This window comes from Camarhynchus parvulus, chromosome 3 (genome assembly GCF_901933205.1).
Source record: "Camarhynchus parvulus chromosome 3, STF_HiC, whole genome shotgun sequence".
In the NCBI taxonomy this organism is placed as follows: domain Eukaryota; kingdom Metazoa; phylum Chordata; class Aves; order Passeriformes; family Thraupidae; genus Camarhynchus; species Camarhynchus parvulus.
Window position 1 is genome coordinate 81704316 of NC_044573.1, and position 22539 is coordinate 81726854.

Below are 22539 nucleotides of genomic sequence, written 5' to 3' on the forward strand. Positions count from 1 at the left end.
TGGATCTGTCGCAGTAGATCCCACATGCCTTCACTGACATCAGGGCCAGCTTGTGAGAGGGATGTTCCTTTTGCACAAGTGGCTGCCCTAACTCTCTTCTCTCTGGGGGTCACAATATACAGAATTCCATTAGCATCTGTCTTCCCACCAATATGAGCTATTTCAACTTACACAGGAAATAGTATGCAATTTAGTCATGCATTTTGCCATTGTCTTTTTGAAATGGCTTTATTTTCTCTTCTGTAGCTCTACCTCAGTTTACTGTCACTCCACAAGACAAAACAGTGATTGAGGGACAAACTGTTGACTTCCCTTGCGAAGCACAAGGTTATCCCCAGCCTGTTATTGCCTGGACTAAAGGAGGTAAGTGTGTTCCATTCTTACTTTTAAAATACCAGGACAGTCTAGCAGTCATATTGGAATCACTTCTTTACTGAAAGGAACTGCATGTGTTTGTTTAGATGCTTCAGTCTCTGAAGGAAACAGAGTTCATCTCTTTCTCCTTTAGCTGGGAAAGGCAAGGCGTCCCACAGGAGATAGCTGCTCAAGCATTTTTCATTATTAGGTAAAAAAGAGTCACTAAAGTGTGTGTCCATAATAGATTCCTAATAATAAATGTTTAAGAAATATGAGACAAATTACATGTAGCAGTATGTATCACTGCTGTTGTACTGCAGAAGAAATGGAGATGGCTGTCATTAGCTGGAGGTCTGAAATTAGGTGGGATGTGCTCTCTTCAGAAACCAGAACAGTCCAGCCTGTAACTGTACCAGCATCTCTGTCACTTAATGCTCATTGACAGAAACAACGGGGTGTACTCTGCTGACTATTTTATCAAGTTATGGCTCTAAAGGTATTAAGCCAAATCCAGCAGGAAGAAATATTGTAGTGGATGTTTTATCGGTAAGCAAAAATTCCGTTTTATTCGAGTGAAAAAACTCTAGCGGGCTAAATAACTCCTAGGAAATTCTAAATTATCGTACCTAAAGCAGATTCTTAACAAATTGTTCATCATTTTGGTGCTGATAAAGTCCCTGTTTCTCTTTCTGCTTAGACTGCTCCAATCAAATGACAAGTCCAGAAAGAAAGGATAGGGTACAGACACTGATATAAATCAATTTTTCTTATATTACCTTTTGTTCAGGGCTATGTCTATTTTTCTGTAGATTATCTAGGCCTAGACCAATTTGTGAGATAAATTGTGTCTTACACGCATGACAATAATATGACAGCACATGTTGGTGTTTTTATACCTTCTTATTTAGATGCTTTAGCATGATCCTTAAAGAAAAATATTTATTTCTACCATAAACAGAGAAGAAATAAGAATTATGATTGTGTGCATATGTATAATGTATTTGCTTTTTCATGTTTATCTTCTTAGAAGTAAAGGTTTCAAACATTTCTCATGTTTGTTTTGATTTTGGGTATTTTTTAATAAGCTTTAATGTTTTCCAGTGTTTTATCAAATTTGAAACCTGGGTTTCCCTTTTTCAGACACCAAGGGACTTTGTTACTATAAAGAGCTAATGGTGTTGTTGTGTGTTTCAGGAGGCCAGTTGTCTGTTGACAGAAGACATTTAGTCCTATCCACTGGAACACTGAGGATTTCCAGGGTTGCTCTGCATGACCAGGGACAGTATGAATGCCAAGCTGTCAACATCATTGGATCCCAGCGGATCGTTGTGTACCTGACTGTACAGCCCAGAGGTACAGCCCATGTACAGCTGCTGGGAAGAAAAAAAAAAGAAAAAAGAGAAATATTTAGGCTTACTTGAAAATACACAATACCATGTGTGATTTTTTCTGAGTATATCTCCTTGTAGATCCCAGCTGGTTTCCAACAAGTAACATGTCTGAACATTTACCAGTATTTGTGCAGGGTATCATTCCTTTAGAACAGTCTGTCTTCTGGGAAAGAGGTTTATCTGATTTACTTAATTTTTTTTGTAAGAAGTGGAGGTTTGCTTTGAGGATTACAGTATTCCTACTCATTGGAAAATATTTTATTTTGTGAAAAGTCTAGTTTCCAATAAGGTTCTATGATGTTCGTTAAGTGGTGTTGTTAACATAATGTATCATGTCCAGAAACAGAACACTTTATTTTACAGAAGCAGAATGAACTTCACAAAGAAAAGTCATTCTTTGTACTGAAAATAAACTGACATAAAAGAAAGTCCTAAAACACCAACCCCAAACTCCATTTTTATGCTTTTTTTTTTCAATTAAACTCTAAGTAAATTACTTCTAGGATAAATTTTAATCATATTACCATTCATAATTTATTTAAGTACTTTAATGTTTAACTGAATTCAAGGAGATAAAACATGTAATTCAAAGCATTTCTTTTTACTGACCTAACTTAAAACTGTATATTAGTAAAAGGGGCTCAAAATAGCTTAGAAGTTTGTCAGAAAAAAAATTCTATTGATTTTTCTTAGTTAAGAGAAGTATTAGGAGATGAATTCGTCAAAATTGAGATTTTTGTAACCTATATAAAATGTTGATTAAAATAATACAAAACAAGTATCAGTTTTAAAAAGTTTTATAGCTTTCCCACTGTGTCAGATTTCACTGGACTTGAGTAAAGTTTAATAAAGCAATTTTTGTGCAACTCGGGTTGCAAAATTCAGTCAGATAGTAAATACAAGATTAAAGATAGTAAATGCAAGATTAAAGGCTGAATATGTGGCATGAATTTGGAGCTCTCCACAGATTATTTGCAATGCTGTTTTCAATTGTGTGAGAAGAGAAATTTTCTTCTTTTGGGTTTCTAACAAAAGGGGTGTTCATCTGAGGAATGTTTAGTCATTGGTCACTGTGGTTAAGCCAGTGTTAATAAACACAGATTAATGGTCCAGGTCTGTCTGCTGGAATGACTCAGCTCACATCCACAGAGCCAGACTCTCTTACCTCCCAGTGCTGGACACCTGTCTCTGGATGCCTTTTTTGAACTGATTTCTGGTCTTTTAGAGGCATTTATCTACAGTTTAACAGTAGGGCCAGATTTGGTTGGTAATATAAATGACTGCAATGGAGCCACATACTTCTCTGTAAAAGCACAGCCTCCAACCTCTCCCACTCCCCCCTAAATATCAGTATCATGGCATCAGTAACATAGCAGTGTATGTTACAGCAGAAATAGAGTTCTTAATGCCTTCATAATCTTGTATGTGCTTCTTATGATGATATCTGAGTACCAGGCATCAGTTTGGATTTGAAGAAAATTCCAGTTTAAAAGCACATTAATTTTATTCACAGTGAATTTACTAACAGTGTACTCTGTCCTTAGAATTGAAGGTGATTTTTTGATGTTTTAAGGACTGAGGCTTATAGTTGTCATGGAGGTAGGAGCTATGTCAAGACTCACTGCCTCAGCAAGTCAAGCTAAGAGACTCACTTGGATGAGTTGTAGAAGGTTTTGCTTTTGTCATCTGAGAAAGTGCAGTTGTCGCTACATAAAAAAATTAAAACAACAAAAAAATAAAGATGACAAGTTAATGCAGTATTCATTCTGATGATTTTGTACAGGTTTAGCTATTAACAGAAATTATTTTCAGAGCTCTAAATTCATGGAACTTAAGTGGTTTTGACAACTACTAGCCTATTATGTTAGAAGTTAAGAGTACTTTAAAATCATCCTGAAGCAGATATCAGAAATAAGGTCATAGAATCGTTAAGGTTGGAAAAGACTTTTCATCAAGTCCAACTGTCAATGTAGCACTACTGCCATGTTCACCATTAAACCATGTCCTTAAGTGCCATATCCACACTTTTTTTGAATACTTCCAGGGATGGTGGCTCTACAATTTCCCTGGACAATCTGTTCCAGTGCTTGACAACCCTTTCTATGCAAAAATTTTTCCCTATATCTAATCTAAACCTCCTCTGGTGCAACTTAGGGGCATTTCATCTTGTCCTGTCACTTGCTACCAGCCCTTCTCTGGACATGCTCCAGCACTGCAATGTCTTTTCTGTAGTGAGGGGCCCACAGCTGGACACAGGACTTGAGGTGTGGCCTCACCAGTGATGAATACAGGGGGACAGTCACTGCCCTGGTCCTGCTGGCCCCACTATTGCTGATACAGGCCAGGATGCTATTGGCCTTCTTGGCTACCTGGGCACATGCTCATATGTGACTCATGTTCAGCTGCTGTCAACCAGCCACCCTCAGGTTCTTTTCCATGGGGCAGGTTTCCAGACACTCTGCCCTCAGCCTGCAGCACTGCAGGGTGATCCAAGGGCAGGACCTGGCTCTTGGCCTTGTTATGCCTCACACAATTGGCCTCAGCCCATTTATTCAGCCTGTCCAGCTCCCTCTGTAGAGTCTTTCTTCTCTCCAGCAGATCAACACGCCCACCCAACTTGGTGTTGTCTATGACCTTGCTTAGGGTGCGCTTCATCCCCTCAGCCAGATTATTGACAAAAATATTAAACAGGGCTGGCCCCAGTATTGGGCCCTGAGGAATGCCACTTGTTACTGGCTACCAACTGGGTGTAACTCCATCCACTACTATCTCTGGGCCTGACCGTCCAGCCAGTTTTTTATCCAGCAAAGAATATACATCCACACCATGGGAAGGTAGTTTCTTCAAAGAGAATTTAATCCCTAAAACGAAGTTATAAGCAACTAAAAGCCTGCAGATAGAATCATGTAATAGATTAAGAAATGTTCAGTAACTGATAAAACCAGAGTGAGACCTATTTTTTGATTATCTATTGCACAAGTTCTATTTCATAATTTATCAGTATATCATTTGGCTTTTTTAGTGACTCCTGTATTTGCCAGTGTTCCCAGTGACATGACAGTGGAGGTTGGCACAAACGTGCAGATCCCATGCAGTGCTCAAGGAGAGCCAGAGCCAGTCATTACATGGAATAAGGTACTACATATTACATAATACATAGTTATTGCAAAAATGCAGTGGCCTTTCCATCTCTTCATAATTAATTATTGAAAGTGCACATTGCCAAATTATTGCTTCCTGTGGTATCTGAAAACATTACCTGAAGTCCAATCAGTAAGTATTTAATACAGAGCATGCATATAGATACTAAACTTAAATTTTATATAGATAAATTTACATATGTAGTTATACAATTTACTGTGCAGACCAGCTAAAATTCATAATGTATACCTTAAAAGGTCTGTATTTAGTGACAGTTCTTCATGAATAGCCTACTAATTTTCACACTTTCAGTGATATAAAACAATAAGAAATAAAACAATAAATTAATGTAAAACAATAAGAAATGGTGTATTGGAGCCATTTGATACTGCTATGTTGAGACCAACCAGGACAGGCTTTGGTAACTTTCTGGTAACCTCTTTGTGGCTTTGATTTCCATTCATGTAATAATTTCTATATCAAACTATAGAGTATTAGCAGAGTTACCAGTGAATTAGTGAGTTGCTGATATTGATATTCAATTTTTCTGATTATATTCTTCAATTAGTGATTATTAGAAATTTACTCTAATGAACCTTGAATAGCTTCTAAATATGTAGTACATGAAGAACTGATATACGTAAAGCTCTTGAGATCTATTTCAATTGGTTAATTTTGAGAAAAATAAAATATGTGTGTTCTCAAGTGGTGTTATCTTATTTTTCGGTCATAGATCTTACGTGGTGAATGCCTATTAAAATACTTTGATTTGTAATAATGAGTAATTTTAGAAGTAAAGAAATATAATGTACATTTTAGAAGTACATGTGATTTTTCTGTATAAGCTTATTTAAAACTATCTGACTGTGAATTTGGCATACAAAATAGAACTATAAAATAAACAATAAAAGCAGAAGAGAAAAAGATGACAAAAAAATCATATATGAAAATGAGTGTGTTTTGATTAAGTCAACTTTGGGCTTTCCTGCAGGATGGAGTGCAGGTAACTGAGAGTGGAAAGTTCCATGTTAGTCCGGAGGGATTTCTCACCATTCGCGATGTTGGCACAGCCGATGAGGGGCGCTACGAGTGCGTGGCCCGCAACACCATAGGATACTCCTCTGTTAGTATGGTGCTTAGTGTAAATGGTAAGATACACGACTGAGTATGACTTAGATTATTAGTTTTGTCTAATTGTCTAACGTGTAAGGTGAAACAAAGTTGTCGAAATACTCAATCAGTTATTTTATTAATATGTCTATTTTCCTCCCATGATTCTTTTTTTCCCCATATTTTACTAAGATGGTAGTGTCATAATAGGAATATCTCTAGGTGTTAAGCTCCAAAACCAGCTATGCTTTGGGCTCAGGTTAATCTTTCAAATTTCTTCCTGAGATATTATTTAGAGCTTTTAGAATTTGCTAGTCGAATACCCAGTCTAATTTTCAGAAATAACTTGACTAATGTCTTCTGGCATCTTCAAATGGACACTTACAGCATATCATTGAAAATTAGGCTGCAACTATTGCAAAACAGTTCAGGAATGTCATACAGACCTCAAGAAGCTAAAAGAGAAAACAGAAATAGAAGAAGAATATTTGATCTTGTTCTAATTATTTGAAAGTGATAATGACAAATAATAGTTATCAATTATTATGATGTAATAAATGGCAATAAAGCAGCAAAAGAAGCTAAGGAAATACATTTGCTACAAAGATTGATCCTAGTGGTTTTCGGACTCATTGACTAAACTGATTTTTCAGTTTAATTTTGATGGAAAATTAAAGATATGGTATGATTTCTGTCTCCCAGTAAGGAATATGAGACAATATTTTCGTATCTTCAAAAGATTAGTATAGAACAGTGATTTGTTTTGGTATTTTGAAGATTAGTGTGAAGATATCTTCAATATATTGGATATTGTTTCCCAGTGTTATTTGGGATGTTGTGTATTTTGTTTACTAAATTGATAAAAATGTATCTCTGCTTTTTCTAATGTATTGTTTGCCATGGTATCAATAAAACTATGATGTTACCTGTCTTAGGTTGCTTTTAGTAGACTTTTATATTTTCTTCTATGAAAAATATTTTTTTAATCTGTGGAGATTATTCAGGAGAGAAAAATTGTAGGGCTAGGAATCATTCAGTAATAAGTTTCCATCTACATGTATGAAGTAGAAAAGGAAAGAAAGTCTATGAAAATCAGTTCATCTGGCTACTCTGGAGATGCATAGCAAAAACCCATTTTTGTTTAGGAAAGATTAGCTAGTTCTCAAGTCACTAAGAGTGCTGAAAAATAAAACCATGAGATAAAATAAAACCCCAGTGGAAATGAGTTTTATTCACTAAGTACAGGTGTAAATTGATCATTCTCATCTGCTGAAATCAGCAAACTACAGAACTACTTATTAGCTGATTTGCAGTAAATAATTGTAATATGGGTAATTTCTTTTAAACTATAGCATAAATAAGCCTAAATTTAGTGAAACTACACTTAATTAATCTGCATTCCATCTGAAGCCATAAATGAAATTTCTCCTTCACACTAGTGGGATATGAGATGCTGTCTCACTGTGGCTGCTCTAAAAACTGATGCTGTAAGAGGATCAAGGAGGGCAAGTGGACAGATTATAAGTATTGGTTAATTGCTGTGTAGATTTTATTTATAATGGCATAGCCAGAAATGCCTAAAAACTTGCATGCCATCATTTCTTTTAAACAGGGCAATGTTTTATGAATGTTTCTAAATCAAAAGCCTTTCCTAAGATTTAGACCAAATAAAGGCAAGTGTATAGAAGCTGTGAACAGGTTTTGCTGACTGTGTTGGATAATATTTTAAAGATACTTTCCTTGAGCCATTTTCTTCTGTCCTTTTCCATTGTTTTGTAAGAGTCATTCCCCCTCCCTGCCCAAATTAAGAAAAAAGTATTGTGGGAGACTCTTACAACGAGCTTTAACTTCTAACATGTATCAGTCTAAAAAAAGAACTGCTAGCAATAAATAATCTAAACAAAAATCAAGTACAGCAAAGTTAACATCTGACCAAGGTTTATAATTCACTCCATGTATACCGTTAATGAGAAAGATAGCCCTGCAAGTAAAGACCAAGTTTACATCTAATGTAGACAGCACTAAGGAGGGTAACCAGCCACTGGATTTCTAAAGACTGCGATTTTGCATTGTTTACATCATTCAAGGCACACAAACATGCTGAAACAACTAAAATCTAAGATTTAAACCTGTAAATGACATTTTTTCCTAAAAGAAAATAAAAGTAGCTTGGCTGATATTGTTTCTGTATGGTTGCTATTGAAAATGAAGCTGTCAAGCAAGTACGGTTGCTAATTAGGACGGATCAGGGACTACTGCCCTCAGGCAGTGTGGAAAGGGTCAGCTGATTTTGGATGCTGGGAATATATTGCCTAAAGCCTGAGACTGGCCTCAGGGCACAGAAAGGGGCTTCATCTGCAGCTATAGAGTTCCAGGGACTGTTTTATTTGGTGGTATAGATGCTTAAGTTTGATTAAGTGGGTCTAGATATGAAACTCATGTAGAGACAATTTAAGCTGCCACTTAGGAAGGAATAATGAAAAGTTGCATAGGGAAAAAAAAGAAACAACAAAAAGAAGTAATGAAAAGCTTATAAACAACAGTTTTTATGTCAGATGATTTTATACATCTGCTGATTTTATACCAGTATATTTGCTTTGGACTTTTTCCCTACTTTACCCTTCTTCCTGTGTGACTTCTCCAATCTAAACACACTCTGGAAATTGTTAGCTGTTGCCCCTGGATCTGGTATTTCTTAGTTTAGACTGAAAGGAAGGTTATTAGTCCTACATAGTTTGTACAAACATCCAGCTGCAACAAAGCACTGTATAAAAAGGTCTATGTGTTATTGAGTTTCCAGTGTTGTATATGGTTGTTAAATAGCATTTAAGCATGTGAGGTTTAATCTAGTATTAAAAAGATAATTGTAAAGTAAATTGGTAATTGTAAAGTAGGAAACAAAAAATTGCAAATAGATAATTGTAAAGTAGGAAAAAAAATAGCGATCTAAATTATAAAAATATTTACTGCCCTCTAAAATTAATCTGTGTTGCTTATTATACTGAGACGAGGAGAAGAATAATGTTAATTTATGTTCATTCAATTATGTAAATTATGCTTATTATGTACCACTTGCAGCACATTCCTGTAAGCCCTTTAAGTTCTTACATTGAATTCAATACAAATTCAGAACTAGCTGAAATCAAAGGGGAAATCTGCATTGATTTCAGTGGTTATAGATCAGGCTTTTGATACCAACACCTGAAACCTATAATACACCAGAAAAAAACCCTTAATAATTAATTTTTGATTTGGTCATCTGCATTTGAAATTGTAGGTCTAATTAAAGGACAGGTAAACACTGTATGCATTTATCTTTGTCTTGGTTTTGAGTTATAAGCTAGATGACTTTTAAGCTTAAGTTAACTTCTGTTTTAAATTAATTTTTTTTCTACTTTAATATGCCTTGATAGCATTCCAAAATGGTTAAGAATTTTATATTTGGATGAACTAAGATTTAAACAACAAGGTTTACTTTGTAGAACTGAAATGATGTCGTGTCTAGACTGTTTTATGGAAGTATCTTTTTGTGTGTGGCCATTTTTGCAATAACATGTGAATTCCTTTTTCTCTAGTTCCTAATGTCAGCCGAAATGGAGATCCTTTTGTACAAACGTCAATTGTGGAAGCAATTGCAACTGTTGACAGAGCAATAAATTCAACACGTACACATCTGTTTGACAGGTATCTCCTTTTTTTTTTAATTGAGAAGTCAGAATTAATTTTGTATATACTAGAAATAGTGGGAGATTTATTAAACAAGAAACCATTTTGTTACTTAAAAGGCATCGTTAGTGTCTGGTTGTTTCTGAGAATACTAACAGTTTAACATGTAAGGATTCCTATTGTTCATACACTTTTGCTGAGATCTCTGTTCACTGCAGCAGTTCTTCTGCTGAGATAACATATTAAAATGCTACTAAATATTTAATTACTATTAAATATTGAATTTTTTATTATTTTATTGAATTTTTTTCTTCTTGGTTTGCCTTCCATTTTGAGATGAGTAACCAAGGTATGTACTAATCATGTTGCTGAACATTTATATGATTTATGTAGTGCTGTTGTTTTGTAACTCCTGTGTACACTCACTATTTCTTTCCAAATTATCTGTCAGTCGTCCTCGTTCTCCAAATGATTTGCTAGCCTTATTTCGATACCCAAGGGACCCATACACTGTTGAGCAAGCAAGAGCTGGGGAAATATTTGAAAGGACCTTACAGCTTATTCAAGATCATGTACAAGATGGTCTAATGGTTGACCTGAATGGAACAAGTCAGTATTCTTTCCTTTTTTTTTGTTTTGATGTGTATTTGCCTTTTTAAGTCATTATACTTCAGGAGACATTAATTTTCTGAGGTTTGCTCCCAACTGCAGAACCATTACATTGAAATCAGTGAAGTATTTGACTTTGCAAAGCTTTAACAAATTCCATCCTTGGTTTGCACATTGTTCACTATATAACTCTGAGGTCTCCAAGTGGAGTGTTTTTTCTCACACTGACATATTAGGAAAAAGTTCAGATTCTGATTCTTCTGCTGGCCGAACTTAGTATAATGGAAGTGCATAATGTTTCCTGTTTGTTAATTCTCTGTGTGTTTATTTATTAGGATCATTGTCTCATAGCAGAACAGACTTCTCTGTTGTGTGATAAAAATACGCAGTGTTTTGTTCCTGTTTCTTTAAGAAAAACCACTTAATATCAGCGTGCCTTGGCAAGGAGAAAATATGACATAACAAGAAGGATTCGTATACCTTACAAACCAAGATTTCTGCATGTACCACAATAGTATTCAAAGACTTATTTGCTACTTTATAAATGGGTGTCAAACTAAGCTAATTGCTTTGTTTAACACTGACATGATGTAATGAGAAACACAGTTCTTGTTGCTTTTTATAACTAGCAAAAAAAAGTGTGATGTATAATTTCTGCCTTTTAGGTATTGGATTCCAGTCAAACTCATGAAGTCCAGCTGGAGTACACACAGCTAATGTGTGTAGATATATGTGTGGATAGGCTTGAAACATGGGACTGAAGCATTTGGAAATAATGAGAGTTTTAGGAGAGCTTTTGAGACTTGAGACATAGCCAAAAACTACACTGACAATCTAGAGGAAATACTTTTACCCATTATATTCTTTTTGATGTTTATAATTGAGTATTTATTGTAACTTCTGAAAACTTTAGCACTGGCCATGAGCTATCAAGTATTTATAAGACCAAAGACAACAAGCTTTGTGGTGTACTGTCACATTTGCTAGTGAAAGCAGCTTGTTACTCATTATTAGAGCTGAGTAGATAATTCTTGATAAATTGTTTACCACAAAACCTTACTCAAAATTCTTTGAAGGCTGATGTATTATAAGAGCCGCACTGTTTGGTTTGGTTCTCTGATTAGATGCATATGCAAGAATATTGAATATACATGCTATAAATATACAGTACTAGCAATATATAAAACGTAATGTGTGAGAACTGGTTGACTAGGATTCATAATAGTGAAACACCTAAGGTTTACCAAAAACTGGTATTAAAGCCTATGGATATTAGTTAATAAAAACAAAATTAGGCAACTTTCTGTGATACTGGAAATTCTCTTTGCAACCAGATCTTACTTTTCAGACCTACAACATCCAAAGAAACTTGGCTTTTAGGGAAACTTGAATAATAAAATAAATTTGTTTTCATTTAAATTGGCCAATACTCCAATTTTTAATAGCAATTTTTGTCCGTATTTCATTTTGTTTTGAAATACAGAGCCAAATGAACGGTGTTATTTAGCATTTTAGCACTGGGAGCAGTTGAGAAATGTGACAGTTTCCCAGTCAGAGATTTTGGGGTTTTTTTTGCAAAACCTTTGAATATCCCAAGGAAAGACTATGCAGCCAAATTCTCCTTTACAGTGCCAGACTGTATAACAAGGGGAATGGCCATTAATGGAGGTTCAGGTTAGATGTTAGAAAACAGTTTCTTTCCAGAAGACCAGTGCAGCACTGAAACAACTAATCCAGAAAGGTGGAGGGGTCTCAGACTTAGTTTTTAAAGCTTGCTGGACCAGTTATACAGGTACCTAGTGCTGGAAACAGCTCTACTTCTAGCAGGAGCTTGGTCTGGATAAGAAGTCCCTTATAATCAATATTTCTATGACTCTATGAAACATCTTTCTTGCTTCAAAAAAAAAAAAGTTAATATGTGAATTGAACTAGCCAGCTTCTAAGCACTGGAAATGCCCAACACCCAGCCATTTAGAGAGGAGAGGCAAAGTTAGTGCCTACAATGTGAGAGGTAATTAAGGATTAGCAACTGGCATCAGAAGGCCAAAATCTAATCCATCATAAGACATTGCATCCCACTTGAACTTCTAAAGAGAGAACCTGAGCCTTTTATTTTAAATTTGTACTGAAGGTTATTCCACCTGAAAGGTTCACAGTCGAGTTTCGCTCACAACTTGATTTCAGAAGTGGGGGTGGCAATCAGGATAACCACAAATGTTTATTTGAATGAATAATTATCATAAGCAAAGAACTCCATAATGAATGATGATAATTTAAACAACAGTGTTATTATAAATAAGTTTTCTGGGTGTAATTCTAGAATTAAACTGCCCCGGTAGCCAGGATATTTTAATAGGCTATCTATCAATTATATCCTCAAAGTGTGTATTTTGCTGCATTACCCAGCGGCACTTAAAAGTTTTGCTCTGTGTTTTTCTTTTTTCCTAGTATGGAATATTCCATAAAATAGTTTCTGTATGTCTACATGAGCGTGTTAGCTTTGCCTAATGCAAACACTAAATCTCTGATATCGTTGCTTTGACTTGCAAGCCATGTGGAGTACTCATAGCCTGAGGCTGAGAAAACAGCTTCCCTGGCTGAGCACAGGTCCTGTCCGGCCTGAGCAACCTTGAGTTGAGCAACCCAGTCCCTTTCAAGGCAAAGACAAGGCTGGGATTTAGGTAGATTGTTTGCAATTGCCCTGCATTGTGGAATTTGGCAGAGAGCCAGTTGTGCCTAGCACATGCGTATGTGTTGAATTTAGATTAAGACCATTGTCTTTGCAGGCACACTGGGACTGAGCTCAGGACTAAAAGTAACATTTCCCAACTGTGTGCAGTTGACCGATACCAACCCCTTGCAAAACTGCATTCAGTTCATATTTTTGAGTGCTTGCCATCATGCTGGGAACTCCTGAAGCCTGTGGGAGCACAGTACCCCTCTACACTCACTCATTTCCTTCTTTCTTTTTGCCTTTATACTGTTTGTTTGGTTGGTTTTATTCCTGACTGCAAGCTTTCCAAATCAAGATCCTTGGTGGTGTATGATGGTTTCTAGTTAGCAAAATGTACATCTATGCTGCCAAATACTCCACCTCCTGGACTTTTTCCTGGATCCTGGAACCTTGTTCATCCACACTCTATATCCATTAGTCACTCATGGTGTGCCTTTTGCTTTGGACTAGCAGCTCCTTTTTGAAGTTGTCCCCCCTTACTTCCCTTTGGTGTGATTTGTGGTAGGGTCTTGAACAATGTGAATTCTTTTCAACTTAAATGAAAAATCAGGTCCAGGCCCACATTCAGTCTAGGGGTACAAAGTAAAGATTTTCTGAAGAAAGCCTACTGGATACAGTAGATGTGTCTTACTCAGCAGCAAAAATTTCACTTTCCTGAGACATTTCTCTTGATCCACACAAGTTGATAATGTAGATGTAGCCAGAATTTTCCCCCCTGAAATTAAATTCAAATGTTACTAAATAAAAATCACTTTTACCATGATTCCTAATGGGCAGCAAGGACAAGGCATAGGCTGACTTTTCTGCTATTTGCAGTCAGCCAACACTGTACTGGGAGGCCTTATGGTCTTCAGTCCTTCCACATGCCATCATACCACAACAGAGATCATGAAGTACGTAACCTTATTTTGAGGTTCTAAAAACATAACTCCAATGGATTACAGTATATATTTTGTAGGTATTATTTTTCTATGAACTGAGAAAAAATACAGGAAAATGATAAGTATGTTTTAGTCCCAGAGGTGAATGGTGTGGATTGCAGAGGGAATCTGTGCCAAATGCTACACAAACACTACTTTTGTATAGAAACTTGTCCAGGGTAATCTGAATATGAGTTACTCCACAACATTTGTCCTAGACATCATTCCACACTTAGCTCTGTTGCTGGTGGTATTTTACTTTTTCGTTGATTTTTTTTTTCTTAAAATCTGCAACTTTCACTGTAATAAAGCAAAACAAAATAGTATTGCTCAGTGAATAAGCAAGCCTCAAAAACTAAAGTCTTGAAGTGCATTTAAGTGTTACTGATATTTTTAAAATGCTTTTAGTAACATGAGAAAAATGTTCTATTTGTCTTAATATGAGGCTTTTCTTTCTGAAAATATCTCTGCTTTCCTAAGTGACCAAATAAGTAGTGAGCTTCTCTTGTGATCATTTTGTAAAAGTTGCACTTGAATTGGCATTTTAGAAAGTTTCCTCCTGACATAGTGGTTGTGAAGTTGTTCAAATGGCCTAGTGCTCAAATATACATATATGATTTTTGCTATCCTTATCTAAAAATAAGGATGTTTAATCTGGTGGGAAATGTAAAATAAAATAAAAAACTAAATAGCATTTCAAATACATTCATGATCTGTAGGGGGATCATGAGTCTATGAATTCTCTGATAGTTTTCTTTATCTGTTTTCTCTTTCAGGTTATCACTATAATGACCTTGTATCCCCACAGTACTTGAATCTGATAGCCAATCTCTCAGGCTGTACAGCCCATCGACGAGTGAACAACTGCTCTGATATGTGCTTCCACCAGAAGTACAGGACACATGATGGAACATGCAACAACCTTCAGCATCCCATGTGGGGCGCTTCTCTGACAGCTTTTGAACGTCTGTTAAAGTCAGTCTATGATAATGGATTTAATTTGCCTCGGGGAATTGAACCCAGACGGCTCTCCAATGGCTACGCACTCCCAATGCCTCGCTTGGTTTCAACTACTCTGATCGGCACAGAAACCATAACTCCTGACGACCAGTACACTCACATGCTCATGCAGTGGGGTCAGTTTCTTGACCATGACCTCGACCTCACCGTGGCTGCGCTAAGTGAGGCCAGGTTTTCAGATGGTCAGCATTGCAGTTCTGTTTGTACAAATGATCCTCCATGCTTTTCAATCATGATACCACCAAATGATCCTAGAGTTAGAAATGGCGCGCGCTGCATGTTTTTCGTACGCTCCAGCCCGGTTTGTGGAAGTGGCATGACATCTCTCCTGATGAATTCCGTGTACCCACGAGAACAGATCAACCAGCTGACTTCGTACATTGATGCATCCAATGTGTACGGCAGTTCAGACCATGAAGCACTAGAAATCAGAGATTTGGCAAGTCAAAGGGGTCTTCTGAGGCAGGGCATTGTACAGAGATCTGGCAAGCCCCTTCTTCCATTTGCCACTGGCCCACCAACAGAATGTATGAGAGATGAGAATGAGAGCCCAATACCCTGCTTTTTAGCCGGTGATCAGCGCTCTAACGAACAGTTGGGTCTTACCAGCATCCACACATTGTGGTTTAGAGAGCACAACAGAATTGCCACAGAGCTACTGAAACTCAATCCTCACTGGGACGGTGACACAATATATCACGAAACACGCAAAATTGTTGGTGCAGAAATGCAGCATATAACATTTAGCCACTGGCTCCCTAAGATCTTTGGAGAGGTAGGCATGAAGATGCTTGGCGAATATAAGGGTTATGATCCCAGTGTTAATTCTGGCATAACTAATGAGTTTGCAACTGCCGCTTTTAGGTTTGGTCACACACTCATTAATCCTTTTCTGTATCGACTGGATGAAAACTTTGAACCTATTCCACAAGGCCATCTACCTCTTCACAAGGCATTCTTCTCTCCATTTCGGATTGTAAATGAAGGAGGCATTGATCCACTTCTAAGGGGATTTTTTGGTGTTGCTGGTAAGATGCGTGTCCCCTCACAATTACTCAATACAGAATTAACAGAAAGACTCTTCTCCATGGCACGTACTGTGGCTTTAGATCTGGCAGCTATGAATATTCAGAGAGGCAGAGATCATGGAATTCCTCCCTACCATGATTTTAGAGTTTACTGTAATCTTTCTTCAGCTCAGACTTTTGAAGATCTGAAAAATGAAATTAAGAATCCTGAAATCAGGGAGAAACTTAGCAGGTGAGCCTGAGGTGAAGAAAAAGTCAATTATCTAAATGTGCATGCAAAAGCCTTATCTGAATGTCTTAACTAGAAAAAGATACTTGCTAAGACTTAATGGGATTTTTAAGAAGCTTCCATCAGTACCAGAAAATAGATGTTAACAATTTCCATATTCAGATAATTTCTCTGTTTCTGCATCTCTATGAACAGTAGGAATATATACAGTATATATACAGTAATATATACTGCATGTGTTCATGAAATTATTAATTTGAAATGTCTAGTTTTGTAAATGCTGTTAAATATGAATGCTATTTCAGTGTAAGGTCATAATAAATGCCAACTTCATGCATGTATTTAGATGTTCAATTCCATTAATTCTGTACAGTGAAACAAATGTCAGTATTGTCCGCTGTACTGGCATGTGGGCATCCTTCACTACTAGTAATCAGTTCTTTAGAGTTTCAGTGTGTGAAATTAAGTCTACATCTACCTGCCAGCCCTAGTCTATTTGCTCAAAATTAAAGACAGAGAATTAGTCTCAGCTATAGTAATATAAAAAGGGTGTACAGAGGCACAGGAAAGATAAACTACAAAAAAGAAAAAATTCTATGAAATGAGAAGAAAGCTGCTAGGAGAAAAAAAATTGCAGGCTGGACATGCAGACCCACATGGTGTATACAACCTGAATTGCAGGATTTCTTGTGTATACACTCACAGATTGTTCACAAAAGATGTAGTGCTATCACTACGTTTTTTCCTGTGAGTTATTTGTATCTCTTAGCTTCACCATGTACTATTATTTTGTAAATCTAAAATATTTGTTATTCAGTATTTGTATTTTTCAATTTATAGGTTGTATGGCTCCCCACTAAACATAGACCTATTTCCTGCTCTGATGGTGGAAGACTTAGTTCCGGGGAGTCGACTGGGGCCAACTTTGATGTGTCTGTTAAGCACACAGTTCAGGCGTATTCGGGATGGAGACAGGTACATTAAAATACCATGGAAACCAAAGTGAATTTTAACTTAAGGATGCTTAATAACAGTTGCAACGTCATGTTTCCAAAACAAACTCCATTTTATGTTCATTTATGATTTTAAAATGTAACTGAAAAGATGAAGAATACATCTTTAAAACATTGCTAGAAGCCATGATTCCTTATTGATTCTGTTTCTTTTTGTGGTGAATGTCATACTGACTCCCAAAAACACAACAGCCAGCACATGCTGAGTTTCCTTTTGCCAGGTATTCAAGTCACTTGCCTTTTTGAAAAAGTGCATGATGCTTCTCTTATTGTTTTTGAGTTATTATATTGGCAAACAAATTATGGTTGTTACTTAAGCATAGGTTGGAACAGTATCACTCTCTATATATAACCCCTATGCATACTGCACTACAAGCAGTCTGAACAGTAAGCAGTTACAATCAGTAACTAAGACATTTTCTTTTCCATGTAAAGCTTGCTTTTTATAGTAATGTATTATTTATATTTGCTATTGATAGCAGGCTTTTAGCCCTTTATGTGTGAAAAACAAACTATTTGAAACCATAGTGTTTCCTTCGTGAATAGAATGAATTAACTGGGCATGTATGAGAAAGTCCCTGAATCAATATAGTCGTGAAAATAGTTTAACAGAAAAAAAAATCATTAGTGAACTGAATCATCTCACTTATCTTGATAGTAAACTAGAAATAGATTAACTGTTCTTCTAATCTCAGCAATTCCATCGAAAGATTTTCATGACCATAAGAAAGTTGCCTAAAGAAAGAAATTACGGTCATTTAACTTTCTTACTTAAAAGAACCCTTAACTTCGTAATCTGGTGCCGTTTTAGATGTCCAGAGATACTCAAGACATCAAAATGAGAATAGAAGAGAAATCAAATAATTCCTTGAAGATTTCATCCCTTTCAGAGTGTCAGCATGACACCAGCTAGTGCTGAAGTGACGCCAGGAACTAAGATTTTTGCATTTGGATCAGTCCCTTGATAGAATGTTGAGAACAGGATTTATGAGATAATTAATTTCATTCTGAACACAGTATTGAAATATCTTTGAAAAACTGCCATTTGTTTCTTTTCACTAGCAGACTTGTCTTTTCTGTGAGATTACAGGTTATGGTATGAAAACCCGGGTGTGTTCATGCCTGCTCAGCTCACTCAGATCAAGCAGACATCTCTTGCCAGAGTTTTGTGTGACAATGGTGACAACATAACCAGGGTACAACATGATGTCTTTAAGGTGGCTGAATTCCCACATGGATATAGTAGCTGTGAAGATATTCCTAAACTGGACCTCAGGATGTGGCAAGATTGCTGTGAAGGTCTGTATAGAGGTAGATTTGGGGCGAGTGAAGTGTATGCAGTTTGTTACGTGTCTACTGTATTTTAAGAAGATATTTTACTATTTTGGGGGTTTTGTTAAGATATTACAAATTCTAATCTGAAGTATAGCCCCTGTTAAGTGGAAATCATTCCATATTCTATATTAAATAAATACTTCATAAAAATGGCATAGATTTGAGCTTTGCAAGGTATAGATAATTGTTTACTTGGTTCTTTCTTTTGCGGATGAATATTCTTGTTCATTGCCATCTCCTTCAAAAGTTAGGAGCGTGGGGTAATTTTTTCCCTGAAAAATAAGCTTTTTTTCTTCTAAAATAGGATTTGTTTAGCTGCATGGAGCACAGGACACTGCTTGGTGGCCTGTATGTTGGCTTCTGTCTCACAGATTTTCTGCGTGGCCTCTCTTCAGCCATCGTTACATCAGAATTCTCTGCAACTGTTGCATAGTTAGAATCCATTCCCAAGAGAATCTTCTGGATCATGCAGAATGATTTTCAGTAGCATCAACAACAAAATGCTTCAGAGGACAATGACCTCTCTTTCTTGAGATCTCCTTGACAATGTTGTTATCATTTTCTTTGGACAAAATTCAAATGGCATGCCCAGGCTGTAAAAGTATATTCAGGAATTTTGGGAACTCTTACTATTGAGAAATTGCTGTCAAACAAATTCCTAGTATGAAAAGCCTTGCTCTTATTTCAGAGGATAAGGGTAGCATCGGTTAATATTATTAGAATCTGATCATTTCCCTAATATATTTCAATACTAATACCTTGTAGATTTGCTGATGAAATGTACCCAGATCTGTGTTCTTCATCTTTTCTACTGCTGATTCTCTTGAATTTACTACTGCTGAGTAGGATATTCAATATTCTGTTGAAAGAAATGCATGTATAAAGAACTGGTGGATTTTATTTTTGAAAGAAGTCATAATCTTCCACTAGTGTCTTATCTAACTCTTTTGGTAAAATATAATTGTCCACAATGACAAAGTTCTTTTGCGATACGGCTCAGAATTTAATGCGGAAGGTGAAAGTTAAACTGATAGAGGACGTCTCTTCAGTCTGCTACAGATACAGTAAATACTGAGGAAGGATTTATAGTCATGTGACTGTACCATGAGAACAAACTCAGATATCATAATAATTAAAAAGGTAGATAGAGATTTATTATTCAAATTTACTGCATAACTTAGCTTTTAAACTGATTACTGTATTGCCTTATCCAGTAAACAAGTCTAAAAAAAATCACTCTCTAAGAAAATTCTTCCTTGAAGACTGTTCAAAATGTCAGTTATCAGTGTGAAACTAACAGAAATAAATACTTTCAATTTCAATTAGATCTCGTACAGTATTCTGCATATACAATATCCTTCAGGCCTTACTCTAATTTTTAGAGCTTTTTCTTTCGGTAAGCTACATGGGATTTTTTAAACAATGTTTAAAAAACAGGCTTGCCATTCCCAAATTAATGATAATAGTTTCTAAAAAGCTAGCCATTATTGACACATTGTAATTTTAATACAAACTCTTCCAGAATCTCTTCAAAAATTCCCTGGCATATGCCAGAAACACTGGGAGAAAATCAATTATCACTCTTTAAATGCTTTACCATAAATAAAGCACATTCTTCAAACTCAGGATAAGTTCACTTTGCCATGGTTCATGAAGCTTGACAGACAGTTTCACAAATACATATTTTTTATGGATTTGTAAAAAATATAAAGCTGTTCTGAGAAATTATGTGTTGATTCTCTAAATGTTATGTTATCACTGAGCCCTTTAGAACAGATGTTATCTTTGGAAAGTCTTTAGAGTATTCTTGTGTTCAACAACCCAGTTTGCATTTTCATTCAAGAAAGTTGCTACCAGAGAATACCACTGGATCCAGTACAGTTAGACAACTGTCAAGCAAAAGAAAGGGTAAATAAGTACTGTTTTTTAAAAAATTTCCTTTTTGTATCTCCTTTTTCTGAACTCCTGAAGCCTTGCAGGGGTTAATGAAGAGAAAGTGAAGTATGCATGGCTTGAACTGCTTTCTTGCACGGATGAATGATGGTAACATTTTCTGTGGGAATCCAGTTTAAGTAACTGATATAAAAAAATTATTTCCTTCTGTAGCCACTGTTCCTGTGAGGTGGGGCATACACTCAGGAACATTTACTTTGAGTTGAATATATTAAAGGGATTTGTTTATTTAAATTTATTATTGTTCATTATTTAAAAGAAAAAAATTTAAACCCTTCTCCAGATTTGAAATGCTTCTATTGATTTTAAAATTAAAATTATCCTAATTTTAAATCTCAAGTACAGAAGATTGCTCATTGCCCTTTATGTATGTTTCATAAGTGACCCATGTGTTCGGCTGTTTCAGCCTGGTTAAAAACACATCTGGTTTTGTTGTCCTTCCTGTTTTGTTAAAAGTCAAAATACTTTTCCATATGAAGAATAGAAAAATTTCTTAGTTATAAAAATCTGCCTTGTAGATTTTTGAATAATGATAACATTTCCTTCTTACAAAGCAAAGAACTATTCCTCTTTATAATAATAAAAATAACAGATTACCTTTAGATTTCAGTTGGCAAATCATACAACAGAATTACTAGTTTATTATGGCAAAAAGTAGGAGTTCCACTGAAGTGCACAAGTTTTCTTCTGTCTTCCTTCACTTTCTACCTTTCTTTGTCTTGTCAGAGATGATGAGTAATTGCTGGATTTGCTGCTGCTCTTTATTTGTGCAAAGAGCACTTGAGCTTCAAATATTTCAAACAAGAAACTTTTGGTGCTTTATTTCAGGCTCTCTAGTGCAAGAAGTGTATTTTGAATTTGTTTTCTTTTTTTAAAGTAATCAGTGTAGGCTTTCATGATTACTCAAATGTAAATCTTTAAAAGTTTCACACTTTTTGGTTTCGTTTTGTGGGGTTTTTTCTTGTAAGCAGAAGTAAAAAATTTCTTTAACCTTTTGTTTTATGTCAAAACCCTTGAGGTTTCACATGGACCCAGGAGGACAATGGACAGTGACCCTGGAGGAAGTGATTCAGATAAGATGCAAGTCATCCTTATAAGTGTAAACTGATTTGGAAAGATTTTTCTTAACTATTTCTCAGTTAGTGAACAGCCTATCTCCTCTGTCAGATATTGTTCTTTTTCTTTTTTTGTTTGTTTAATTCAGGAATACAGCCTTACACAAATTATGATCAAACATTTAAATCCCACTGAATTTCATTAGAAGAGTTAAGATACATTCTTAATCTGAATGCTTTCAGTATATTAGACCTATATTTATGAACTCTTGTATTTTAAGACCAGAGAAACAATTATGCTGTCTATTGCTTCTCTACTGACAATATTAATCTCTTACTATGCACTTCTCATTATGTCCTTTAATCTTCAATGAGAATACTAAACAGCACTGGGCAAAGCACTAAATTCTGTGGAAATAACACTTTAAAATGTTAACAGAAATCTCGGTGTGAGAATGGAAGTTCTTTTTTGACAAAGGATGTTGTTCACCAAGAACTCTCAAAATACCAAAATGATGTGATTTATGTCTGAAAAGGTTTTGTCTTTACCCAAAACTTGTATGCTTTGGTCAGGTCATATATCTTTGCTTTCTACGTTCAAATTATCTTTTTACATTTAAATTTACATTTAAAGACAGTGTCTGTTAGCTTAGTAACTATTCAGTCTATGCCAGGCTACTAAAATTAAATTCCAGGGTATATAATTATAAGGACATCATCCTTTTTATCTTTGAGTGGAAGTTTTTAATATAGCCCAGTGTTTTTGTATGATTACAAATTTTACTGAGAGAATCAGTATTTTTATTTGTATTTCATCCAAACCAAAATGTTCTGTCTTTCTCAGGTATCTATGATCCATTAAATACAATTCTACATTCATAAACATGAAATAAGGAGACTTAAGTTATGACATTTCTTTGTCTTTACTACCAGGAGTTTCATGCCAGTAGTTGCCATCCCTTCCAAAGAGCAACAGGG

At 35.7% G+C, this 22539-nt stretch overlaps 1 protein-coding gene across 1 annotated transcript in view; it reads left to right on the forward strand.

The window, feature by feature from the left end:
• Positions 1 to 22539, forward strand: part of PXDN (peroxidasin) — an 83295-nt gene that overhangs the window by 49347 nt on the left and 11409 nt on the right. The window contains exons 11-19 of the mRNA XM_030946277.1: positions 247 to 363; positions 1552 to 1710; positions 4771 to 4883; positions 5881 to 6037; positions 9575 to 9683; positions 10117 to 10274; positions 14705 to 16208; positions 17046 to 17180; positions 18309 to 18517. Of these exons, the coding sequence (XP_030802137.1) occupies positions 247 to 363; positions 1552 to 1710; positions 4771 to 4883; positions 5881 to 6037; positions 9575 to 9683; positions 10117 to 10274; positions 14705 to 16208; positions 17046 to 17180; positions 18309 to 18517 (2661 nt within the window). The remainder of the gene's footprint in view (positions 1 to 246; positions 364 to 1551; positions 1711 to 4770; positions 4884 to 5880; positions 6038 to 9574; positions 9684 to 10116; positions 10275 to 14704; positions 16209 to 17045; positions 17181 to 18308; positions 18518 to 22539) is intronic.